General features: G+C 40.3%; 1 protein-coding gene across 1 annotated transcript in view; it reads right to left on the minus strand.

Moving 5' to 3' along the window:
- Nucleotides 1-5,061: 5,061 nt before the first annotated feature.
- The window catches only part of bcl2l1 (BCL2 like 1), a 36,908-nt gene continuing 28,756 nt past the window's right edge, over nt 5,062-13,213 (minus strand). Inside the window, exon 3 of the mRNA XM_049582491.1 lies at nt 5,062-6,108. Coding sequence (XP_049438448.1) covers nt 5,965-6,108 — 144 coding nt within the window. The 3' untranslated portion in view covers nt 5,062-5,964. The remainder of the gene's footprint in view (nt 6,109-13,213) is intronic.

The following is a 13,213-nucleotide window of genomic DNA, read 5'->3' on the forward strand; positions in this document are numbered from 1 at the left end:
TTTGAACAAATAGTGTCATATTCATGAATAAATCATTTTCTGTTCTGTTATTACGTGTGTAACTGTGAGACTGTGTTTGTGTAATAGACTCATGTATGTTGTCCATGTCTGAGGTCTGACTAGCGAGGTTAACGTTACATTAAACAACACTTACCCAGCCATACTTTGTAACGCGTTACACACAACACTGGGTGGTACACAAGCTCCCTTTACTGGTACACAGGAATCTCTGAAATATACATATTAAAAGTAATAAAAGTAACTTTAAGTCTATATAATTCAAAAATACTACAACATATCAAATAAAATAAATGAGATCCTTGAAATGTAATTTAAAATAAGTTTTCCCTTTTCTGTAATATTTTTGTTTCGATATCAGCCTGCTGCGTTGTCACGTTCATGAATGTAGCACACGCATACATTTATTATTATTTACGAGCTTAACTGAGATGGCGAGATAGTAAATGGAAGTAAAATGACTGATTTAACATCATTGCATTTGTGGCCCCAAACGGCACTATTAGGAGGAAAAGTGCACATCAGGAGGGGGATATTTCCAGACGCCCTGTTGAAATGGAAGTGGACGACAATCATTTGAGCCCAAGTGCTATAGTGGCTACTGAAGCAGCGTCAGTTAAGCTTCCACAGCACCTGATAAGTTGTGTGGAAGAATTCACTTGCAATAGTGTTTATCCTTTATACAGTGTTGCTAACGATGATAAATTATCTTTGATTAGGAATAAATCTGCTTCCTACCTGTACTGTCTGTAGCTTAATAGGGTAGGCCTAAACTACTGTATTTTAGTGTCGGTCATAGTTTTGGAACTTGGAGAGCCTAAAATTTTATGACATGGTACTTCATGTAAAAAGTTTAAGAAACACTGAATCAGGGTTTAGAACATACTCTTGGAACTTGTAACTAATCTAACTAAATGTGTGAAATGATTACTGTTCAGAGAGAGTCTCTCTTCAAATTAGTTGTAATAGTAAACCTTTTTTTACAGGCACAATTCCCATTTCCTTCACATCATTGAGCAAGCACATGGGCATAAAAACGACTTTCTTCAGTCTGATTTCTTCCTCTGGAAATACCTTGAATATTTAACAGCATGTCCTAATGAGCATCTCTTCATGCATGAATGCTTTAACACACCCACCCACTATTCAAGACTTTGGAAAAGACACGGCAGACTCAACACATCTTCCAACATGGGCTTTATTAGGTTCAATGCAATTTAAGATTTTACAACAGCATTCTAAGACATACAAACAGACCATTGGACATGGTTGCAATCTTTCAATTTTGTGTATTCTTTATGGCCAGCAAGAATGCACCAGAGACCTTACTTTTTGAAAATATCCTTTTAGTTAGTTTGCATTTAGTGGCAGTCCAATAATCCTAAAAAATGAAAAACAAAAAAACACAGCAAATGACAATGCACATCAATGCAAAGATGGAGTTTAAGGCCATTTGAAGGGGCACAATTATGCTTTTTACACCAAATATAAATAATGTTTAAAAGCCATCAGTTCCGATTTTCTTAAATATGTTACTACGCTAATGCACTATTCTAATCCGTTTAAATAACTAGCATATATATATATATATATAGGGTCGTGCCAATGCTGTCACACTTCCTTCATTTGTGCCTCCTTCAAGAACATTTTTGCCACTCAGAAATTCATGCACACACACATACTCATTTTCCTCCCTTGAGGGGACCACAACTTTTTTGCCCAATTGTGTGGTTCATACATACATGTACACTCTCTCTCTCTCACACACACACACACACACACACACACACACACACTCACATATGTGTAGGAAGGGGACTTGTTTCAGTGAGGGCCAGGACGGCAGATAAAAGCCTGCGAGCAGCTTCTTGGTGGGGCATACACTAGAAAAATATATATATACTGTACTGGAATGTATGAGAGCAGACCTTGGCTAATAAGATGCTCAGGACACAAGCATTTAGAGGATGATACTCATCAATAGTCAATGTAGGTTTGTTTTTATTGGCTGAAATATTTGTTTCAAGGATAATCAGTTTAGAAAGAGAAATCTGTGTGTGTACTTTAATTGTTTGCAGATGTATATGGTGCTGTATGAGCATGAAAAGGAGCAAAAGTCAACTGGTGAAAAGAGACAAGTCCTGCTTTGAAAATGGAGGCACAACTTGCACTGACAATACAGTGATGGATGTTTCATGTATGAATCCAGATTTTTTTTTTTTACAGTCCCCTTCTTTAATGTTTACGCTCTGTGGCTGCACACGGCTGAATCTAGAGCTGACCCCTTCTGTGATGAGAAAGTGACACCTGACCTGTCATGTATTGTGCTTTATTGAGCTGCTATAACACATGAAAAGAACCAAGGACATATTGTTGCTCGCTGGAGATGGTATTTGGAATAAGATCAAGATTAAAGCACTGGGGGGGGTATACTGGGAACAGGAAGGAATACCCCCCACCTTCCCTCCCTTCCCAGTAAATTAATCGAGCTGCCAGTTGTTGGTGCGTGAAACGCCAGGCGACAAACACTCCTCCGATTTCAGCTTTAAATTAAAGATGGAAAGATGCTCCGAAACAAAGACGAGGTCTCCTTCTCTCCATCTCTCATGGACTCCATGTGAGTGGCAGGTGTGTACGTTACATTCGGGTGTGCGTACCGAGGTGTGTATGTGCGGAGCAGCAGGTGTGCCAGCTGTGACTGACACACGTGACTAGGTGCAGTGACAGCCTGGGGGATCGCAAGGGAAGAGGTGGAGCTGGATGGAGAGGGGAAGAGGAGGAGAGACGGATGGAGATTTGACAGATTTGAGGCGTCTGGGGAGGATGGAGGAGGAGAAGTTTGGGTGGGGGTGCACTGTGAAAGCAATGCATGGATAACTTGGAGTGAATGTGTGTGAGATGAGATGTGAAGGTTCCAGTGTCTACTTTGTGTACTTTTACGGTCCTACAGCCACTGACAGTTGCTGATGGTAAACAGACACATTTTGACACATTTCTAATCAAAGTTAACTCAAATAACATCTGATGCAGAACTGCTTTGTCTCCACGAAGACAGCTGCCTCGCCAGTTTGCTACATAAATCTTCAAAAGGCTATGATGTTCACTGTGGTGATAACATGAAGCATAACTGTGTCATTGATAAATGTAAAGTTTGATTAATGGTTCAAAACTAAGGAATGGTTATTGAATTAGCACACAGAGGAAATATAGTCTCCTGTCTGAGCACAGCAGCACATGATTTGGATTTTATTGCAAAATTAGCACAGAAATCACTCAAACACTTTATTTTAACCCTACTGAGCAGTATAGACAACTATGGCTGTGACTAAGGGGTTACTGTCATGTCAATTAATTTCAGGACTTTACAGGCTCCACAGACATAGTGAAACATGTCTGTCACAATGTCCCAGTGCCCGAGATGAAGTCCTCACGTCTTGTTTTATCAGACCAAAACCCAAAGATATTTATTTACAACAATATAAGATGAAATGAGAGAAAAGCAGCAAATCCTCACATTCAAGGAGCTGAATCCAGTGTATTTGTCATTTCTGCTTAATAATTATTAATCAGTTAGCAAAACTGTTGCCGGTGACTTATTGATCAATTGGCTAATTGTTCGCAGCTCTATAAACAATACATTGTTTATAACACACTGTAATGTTGTAAACTGATGTAAGGATATTTCAAGTGTTTATTAATGTATTTTTTCAAGCATTATAACTTGGCATCTATAATTGGACTATGAACAGATAATGACTGAATGACAATATTTCTTGTGAATTAAATGGCCAAGACGATATATTGGCTGATATTAGCTTATCGCAGATATAGCTCTATCAGTGTGTATCGGCTGACACGTAACAACAAATTGCACAACAGAAATGCCAAAGTAGGTTTGTCACCATTTCAGTTTGTCCACCAGAGAGCGCTGACAAGCTGATATTTTCTCTGTAAAATGTCCCACTATGTATCTTGTTCACATGAAAGAATTAAATAAAAAATCCATATCCAAATCAAAATTTTGTTTGTTATAGCTATCAGCCAATATAATTATCTTATTTTACAAACTTCCAATATCCATATTAATATCAGCTGTGTTGTAGTTGTTATATTTCAAATAAACATGAAATAAGGCATATTTCCTTATTATATTAATCAACTAAAACCCTTAAGTTCATGGAACTAAAGAATTTACTATTTGTGAAGTCAAGAATGAAATTTCAAGCTCAATGTGTCTTCATTAAACCTGCCTGTAAATGATCGGTTCAAGTGTATAAACAGTTGATAAATATAAATAAATCATACTGAGTGGTTTATATGTGTAATAATAGTTCATTAATTATGATCAATCAAGGTCAAAGGGAAACAAACAAAAAGCATCATTTACTGCATTCTGGTAAATTCAATGCACCAGTTTTTGCCCTTTCTGCATCAATTTATGGTGTATATGTCTTTCATTTTCAACAGAAGTCCTCTGTGACCTTTATGTTCTTATATGGTGGTGGATAGGGGGTATAGATGGGGACTTGTCCCCTGCAACCCCCCAAAATCTACATACGTGTGATTAATACAACTGTTATCTTATCCATCATTCATTAAGTGTTTACACACCAGTTATGGATGCATCATACAATAAGTTATAATTGTTGACAAATGCATTAATAAAAACTATTATAGTGTTTTATAAACCATTTATTAAATGTTTATATACTGCTTATTAATGCTAAATAGGGGGGTTAAAATAAAGTGTTACCAAAATAAAAACGTTACACCCAAATATCTGCCCTTTAAGAGTCTGTCATGTTGTCTGAGTGTCGCTGTGAGCAGTGCCGCTCTATCTGTTATTTGTCTTGCTACAGTATTTGCTGCATTCCTCAGCTACTGTGTAGTAAACACGGAGGGTGTGAGCCATGGCGCCCTGCTCGTATGAACTGCAGTTGCACTGATTCTGAGAACTTGCCACACACAGTGGTCTGGCACTCGGCAGGCTGACTAAACACAAATAGGATCCAATCAAGGCCAAGTATGACCATGAAGCACAGATCGGCGAGAGCAGTGGGGTTTTAATGGTTCACAAATCCAAAAACCAAAATGCACCAACAAACACAAACAAGCAGAGGAGATAGTTTCCTATTAGGTTTTAACTTTAAGACTCCCATGTTTTGTTAACTAAAATCAGATTGACTCCTTCTTATTCATCATTTATACAAAACCAATAAGCATGAAGAACAGGGCGAGACAAAACAATCGGTGTGTGAAGTCATGAGTTATGATGTTATACTGTTATGTGCAGGTGATCAGGATGGCTGGCAGGAAATGGGAACTACAGAAGTTGTTCAGGGGCAGGTGCTACATCCTCCCCTGCTTTCACTCTCCATATGGCACACACAAACCTATCGTAGAGGCGTCTGTGAGGATGGGCAACAAAACAAGCTTCAAGACAGAGACGTGTAGAGCAGCCCAGGCCCCACAACAAACTGACTCTTAATATCACACAGGTTTGGGTTAACTGTGAGGACTGGAGTCAGTTTTAGCCTCTTTTGAGGACAAACATGGGAAAACAAAATTTGTTAAAACTAATGTGTACAAACATAAAGTAATAACCAGTGGAGGAAGGAATAGCAGGAACAATCGCTTCAGTAAATGAAAGCATAACATGTCTGTCTCTGTATAACCGCACATTTTTCATCAAGGTGGAATAAGGTGAACACATGAATACTAGTAACTCATCCTCTTTTCTGTCTTTTTCTCAGTTCAACAACATGTGAGGATTCTTAGTCCACTGTGGGATGTGTGAGGGGGAGGGGGAATAGTAAACATCATCAGCAGTTCTGACGAGACAAACGGGACCTTCATTTTAACTTTCGTGGTGTGTAGGTTGAGGGTAGTGACGGAGGCAGGTGGAGAGGATCATGAGCGTTAGGAAGGGTTGTCGCGGTTCTCCCTTCACAGGCGTTTCTGGGCGATGAGTGAGCCCACCACAACTCCGGTCACCAGGGTCATCCCCGCCAGCAGCCACTTTTTGAAACTCTCCTGAGACCTCCTGCTCTCTGCCGCTGCGTCCTGCCCGAAGATTTCGGCGAAGCGCTCCTACAAAACAAACAAACAAAAAAAAACAAAAAACAAAAAACAGAACACTAGAATTACCATCATGTGGTTGTATACCTCCAAAACACCAGTCAAGTTGCACTTTACACAGTTTACATCCTTGTCTGTGAAAACATGGATGCTTCACACACAATCCCCTCGACAGCAGAGATGATTTATACGAGAACAGTTTCAAGATTAGTGTCACCAATTCAGTATCTGACAAATGTCTTCTGTTCCATGTTTTTGCAGAATATTATGATGTCAGAGTGAAGTTGACCTTTGACCTTTTCGATATAGAATGTCATCACTTTATCACTTGAACGATATATAATAGCAGACATTTATGAGAAATCTTGTCATGATTAGCGTATGAATTCTTGAGTTATGGCGGAAAATATATTTTGTGGGGTCATGGTGACCTTTGGCTACTGACCACCAAATTCTAATCAGTTCATCATTGAGTCCAAGTAGATGTTTGTGCCAAATTTTAAAAAAATTCCCTCAAGGTGATCTTGAGATATCATGTTCAAAGGAGACAGACTAGGTCAGAGTGACAGTGACCTTTGACCATCAAAATCGGATCAGTTCATTGTTGAGTCCAACTGGATGTTTGTGCCAAATCTGAAGAAATTCCCTCAAAGCATTCTTGAGATATTGCTTTCAGGAGAATGGGACGTATGGACGGACAACCTGGAAAAACAAAATGCCTCTGGCCACTACTATCGCCGTTGCGTAGGCATAAAAAGGGATAGGAAAGGGTTAACACCGGGGTTTTTGCTTCTGGATATGTGACATGTATTCAAATTTGAAAAAACCCACGTGCATGCACACTTCCTGAAACTACCCATTTAAAAAAAAGAAAAGCCACAGGCAGGTTTAGTGGGTCAGGTAGATTCCCTTTGTAAAGGTCTCTGGGCCTAAAACAAGCAGAGTACTGCTGAGCCACCCACAGCTGGGTATCCGTATGACTGTCAGAACCCACATAGTAACGTGGAAATTTCCATCCACTGCAGCAATCATACAGGTAAGGCAACATCACAGCCAGCAAAAAGCCCCAAAAGCCACCTGCATCGATGCTGTGCACAGTAATAACAAGAGCTTATTGATTAAAAGGAAAAAAATCCACATCATTAAATTCAGAGTCAGGATTCGGTCACGACAACTCTTGCTTTAAAAATTTCCACCCCCTCCCTCCCTCCCCATCCCATCAGTTCTGCAGCAGATCCCTGCAGAATCGTTGTTGTTGCTGACATTCTTTCCCACCGTTGTCCTCTGATTGCCAAGCCTACATTGCCGCCCACTGAAATCATTTCCTGGAAATGAGCTGCAGAGCATGCAGTTTTAATGTCTGGCCACAGGGAGGTGCCAGCCAGGCTCAAATCTCAATTACGAGCAGGAGTAGATCAGCTGAGGTGGACATTACCCACTCACTGAGTCACTACTGATGATGCTCATGTTGTTCACACCTTAGAAGTGTCAGTGGTTCACCTCAGTAAACATAATTTGTGAGGCTAAAACTCCTTCTCAAGAGCAAATCATCTGAATAAATGTGAAAATGACTAATTCAGATGTCTGATTCATAGTCAGAGGTGGACTCAACAGGCGGGACAGAAGGTCTTTTATGGAGGGGGGTTGTAACTGGAAACTGCAGAGGAAGGAGACAGGAGGAAGAGAGTGAAAGGACACAGAGGTAATCTGTGGGTTATCGGAGGGAATGCCAGGGGCGGGGCATTGTCGCTGGAAGCAGAGTAATAAATAAGAGAAGTAGAGGATATGACCCTGGACTAATCCTGAGATGGGAAACAAAACTCCTCACCCTGACTTAACCACATGGATGGTGACTGAGAAAAGCCTTCATCCAATCAGCTCCAATGACACAATTCACCACAGCAACGGGTAAATGCAGGGCACAGCCTCCATTTTAATCCAGTGGAGCTGGAAATATTAATGTGTGCATATGCATAATAGATATCTGTATAAATACATTCAAGCAGCAGCAAAAAAGCTGCTGTAGGAATGGAGAAAAGAGTTAATAATAATAACACTTAAATTTTATTCAGTAAAGTCCACTCATGCATCATTTACCAGAGTTGGATTTCCTTAATGGATGATAAAGTGGTTAAATCTGACTGTATATTATACATCAGAGTTTTAAATATATTTAGCAATAATCTGAAAGGGACAAAACGCAGGTGGCAGCAAGATGAAATACAAAACAATGCATTTGACAGGTGAGACATATTTCCGAGATATTTCCTTTCAGAGCTATGATTCATCCTGTAATAGTGATTTAGGTCATTTCCACAGTGGCCGACAAGTACAAACATGCAACAATGGCCCAAACATTTCCATTATGAGGAACGTGCTAACACAAATGAAAATGCAAAACAAATACAACAATGTGGTTGCAAATTTAAATTTAATTTGAAAAGAGAAAAAAGAAAAAAAAAATCTAATTTTTTTGCATATCAAGTCAACACCAGAGACGCCCTCCAGGGGGGAGCGCAAATGGAACAGCTTGATTTTGGACCAGAGAGAGAGATCAGACGTGTTTGTTTTTGAAGCAGGAACAAAAGTGAACTAAAGTGAACTAAAGCCCCTGCAGCCCTAAAGCATTTTCCCCACAGGCGACCATTATCAAAGTGACCTCTGCAAAACTTTAGCACATTGTTGAGTAGTATTGGTTGGCTCCAACATTACATTTCACTGACAAAATGATGGACTAATCTTAACAACAACTGGCAGATTAATTAAATTAAAAAAATATTCATTGGTTGTAGTCCCCAAATGATTTGAATACAGTCACTGAAATGTTGGTAGAAACAAAAGCTAGATGGATGAATCAGCTAGGCCATTATATCAGGATTTTCAGCTTATTGCAGCTACATTAGTATTCAGTGTTCAAAGTTCAGGAATATTCATATGATCTCCACTATGATATATCTATGACAGAAATGTTCCATCACTGTGATCAATCACACCATGAAAAATATGAGATTGTTATTCACTGAGCAGTGTGGCTATGTGTGCTTCACGCTGGAGCTTACTACGGTAATTTGTAATACACATTTCAGTACAGGGGACTATACTGATGATCTGACTGTTGCCTTAATGTGCACAGAGTTATTCTGAGCTGAGGGTGAATCCATAATGCGTACTATTGGAATATGAGATCACTGATTGCGCATAAAAGTGATAACGTAAGTAAAGATAGTCCTCAGGGAACGATCAAATACCCAGGCAGGATTTTGATCTTCCTCTCCCGACATGAATCTCTGCAAAATTAATGAGCTTCGATATCAACTGGATCAGCAAGGAAATGAAACGGTGTGTCCAACAGCTCCTTAAAGCTGGGCTGTCGGGGAGGGGATGCTCAAAGACTCAACATCTGTTGAAGAAAACCTGCCAGTAAGACACGTTATTTGTTGACTGACCCAGAGTTTAGTGATTTCTGTTTCTGGAACTGAAAACGAGTTTCCCTCAACTCATGGTTACAAACTCACTCACTTTCTGGAACGGACCCCAGACGGACGTACATGAGTGAAACGATACCAAGAAGGGCGAGTGACAGCAACAATTAAGAGGCGGTTCACAGAGAGACACTGCTTCTGAGACGCAGAGGGAGTGAGAAGGCGTAGGGGTGTCATTCCAAGAGTTTTAAGTCATTCCAGTGTTTGTTTGATAACAGAACTGTGGAGTCTAGTTTCTTTCACGCCCCATGCCTCTCTTGCTGCCTGCTGTGGTGACATCATCGTGGGCCACTGGAAGTACAGACTAAAACCTGAACAATGAAACTGAATGTTCTCAGGAAACACAGAAACAATGAGACTATGTGGAACACTTCATCATATCTGTTGCAGTGTAATGCTGAGTAGGGCTGATTCTGAGGAAAGGAATCTTGGCTTTGTGGCAAATATTTCTGAGAATATGTAGGGTGTGGATGTCCTGGTGGAAGATAAGGGGAGATGGTGTGGTGATGACGTCACTTCTGTCGTGTGCGCAACACCCCTACCTAGAAAGTAACTCAATAGCAGCTCAATATATGTCATCGCAACAGCACATTTATATATACAATGGTGTTAAGTGGTAATAAGATGATTTGTATATGTCAAAACCAGTAATGAAATACAAAGTCCTGTTGCTGAAAATACTTACTGGGACACCAAATGTGTATTCATCCACTGCTGCTGAAAAAAGTCCCCAATAAAATCACACTTTTCTTTTGTTTGGGTAACATTTGCTAATAACTACAATGCTCAGCTGTTTTGGAAAAGTACTGGGCCTTTTTTAAATGTCAAACTATATTAATCATGGCCATATTCAAAGAGTCTTTCGTAGGAACCAATGGTCTTGACGCTGAGCGTCATAGACAGGGTTGGGTGTCAGATGGAGATAAGCTTTGCTGACTATAAAAATGTAAAACTATGGCAAACAGATCTTAAAGGGACTTTATGGAGGGCAAGCCTAGCTATGAAATTGATAAATTCACCAGAATATACAATGATGTAATACCGCACACAAAGACAACTCAAAGAAGATACGCTGGTCTTGTTTGTTTCAAAATTCAAAAGGTCATAACTAGGGCCTTGTTAACTTTGCGAGCCAAAATCCATTTTTGGCATATCCACATTGTATTCTGAATGATTGCTAAACTCTGGACAGCAAAGAACTGAACTCTGAACTGCAACTTCAGCAGATCAGATCCAAATCACATTTGTTGGTAGACTGAAATGTGAAATGCGTATTTCCACATATGCGTCTCAGTCTGGCCACTCATACTGGATTTTAAGGAGTTTTTTGCGTCAAATCCAGAGTGATGGAAGCTCTTAGCAGAATGCATGCTGCTACTAGCAAGGCACTATGGAGGACAACACTAAGAACAACAGATGCCTAAATAAACTGTCTGCTAGCACTTTGGAGGCACCTCCAAACAATGGTACAGTTTGGAGGACAAAATGATGGACCTACATTTCTTATGCTTCCATGTTGGAAAGCTGTGTCACTGGCATAGCTGCGTAGTTACTGATGCCTACGTTGTTACCACAGCAACCCATGCAGACAGGTTCCAAATGTCTGTGCACACAAATCCGATCTGGTAGGAAATAAAATTGCGAACAGTCTTGTCTTAAAGATCTGATATGAGAGATGAATCTGATTTGCCAGACACACAGAGCCGGGTGTCGAGTTGATCCGAGGTGCCCAATTTTCCGCCTCGTAGGGTAGTCATATTGGCGGAACCCTTTTAGTTTAAAAAGGCCGAGGCGGCCTTCCGCAACGGAAGGGGCTGTTGAAGACTTGTGGGAGGAGCTGTTGATGACGCCGCACGTGCAACCCACTGGCGGTGGATAAACAGGTGATACAACTGATAGCAGGAATTAGCGAGCAGCTAGTAGCAAGAGGGAAACACAAACCTGAAAGACACTGTAAAGATAAGCAACTGGGGAAAATTTGCACAATTCCTGTTTAAAAAGGGCTTCTGTCTTTCATTTTGCCAAAAATGCAACCAAAACTGAAAGAGAAAGAAACACCATCCATATTTGTTCACTGCCAAAGTGTTGCTGAGAACACTGCCTAAAGCAATCACTGCTCTTTGGATCTGAGGGGCAGTTTATCGGCTCCAAAGGGGCCAAGCTGCTTTCACAGTAGCCCTTTTCATTCATGGTTTAGCTCTAAATAAACATACACGCACATGCACACACTTCTACAGTAAAAAAGAAACTCAGTGAGCAAACATTCCGGAGGAGCTTATGGTCAGGGTTCCCAGTCAATGAGTAGGATCGGAGGAATTTGTGAATATGTAACTGAGCGCAACACAAGAGCAGGTTTGGAAGTTTCACTGGAGGCCACTCTGCCTCTCATACAAGGTTCACTCAAGGTGAAACTTTAACCTTCAACGGACAGCATTCCTGTAACCCACTCTGCCAAGGCCAGTCTGCATGTGATGAAGCTGCCAAGGAGGAATAAATATTTGTGTGCAACCTCACCTTGACTTCCGACAAGCCTTGATACAGTGCATAAATGTTTTCAAAAAGATAAACTGGCCTTCTTGCTTGCCATAAAACCAAAATGAACTATCCTTGTTACTTATGACACAAATAACAACATGGACAGATATACAAGAGTCAAAGTGAGCCAAAACAGACCACTGTGTGTGTGTGTGTGTGTGTGTGTGTGTGTGTGTGTGTGTGTGTGTGTGTGTGTGTGAGAGAGAGACAAGAGGCTGGGTTGAAATATGCACTGGAGCAGTTGCTCTTAAACCTCGTGATGACTGAGCCGCATTAAAGTAAAGCAATTGGAATTAGCCCCAAGGGATTGATAAATGGTACTTAAGTAAATAATGACGTAACGTGATTACACAGTACTGTACATCATGAAATATGAGTCAATGTTTTACTGCGGCCTTTTTAAATCTTCAATAAAAAGGGCCAGTCTGCACTGCCTATCCCTTCCTGTGAAAAACACTGGAGGAATGTGGGTGTAGAGAACCAACTACAGCACCCTGTGATGGTGACTGACACCTGTAAAACAGACATGTCAAGACATGTTATCATTCAGTGGGCAGGAATCAAATCATTAAACGATCTGATCTTATGATGCTGTAGCGAAAAGAAGAGCTCCTTGTACATTGTAGAATGTTGCAACGTTACTTGTTTGCATTTGTGTACATATATCTATGTCCCCTCTCATGTCGTGATAGACACCAGCACACTCACAATGATCATAATGTGTTAATAGTCCTCTTCTGTCTGATGTTAATTTTCTACTTATTAGATAAAAATTGTTATAGCAGCTTCAATGATCAATAATTAACTGTTCTCCTTCAACTGCAGAAAATGTTCTCAATTCGCTTGCATGCACTTTTAGCTCAACAGTAAAAGTCTGCAATCACTGTATGCAAGACCAAGACTCTTCATAAAAATATTCAAACATGAACATGCTCCTGAAAAAATGTACAGACCGAATCACAATGTTTGTTAACAGTACCTGCAGGCTAGAAAATCCCAGCATCACATACATAACACCACCCAGTACTAGGAAAACGCTGCCTCGCTTGGTTAGTTTTCAGCCACTTAAAAACAGGCCCAAGTGTTCACTTCACCTTGCC

Source organism: Epinephelus fuscoguttatus, linkage group LG7 (assembly GCF_011397635.1).
Source record: "Epinephelus fuscoguttatus linkage group LG7, E.fuscoguttatus.final_Chr_v1".
In the NCBI taxonomy this organism is placed as follows: domain Eukaryota; kingdom Metazoa; phylum Chordata; class Actinopteri; order Perciformes; family Serranidae; genus Epinephelus; species Epinephelus fuscoguttatus.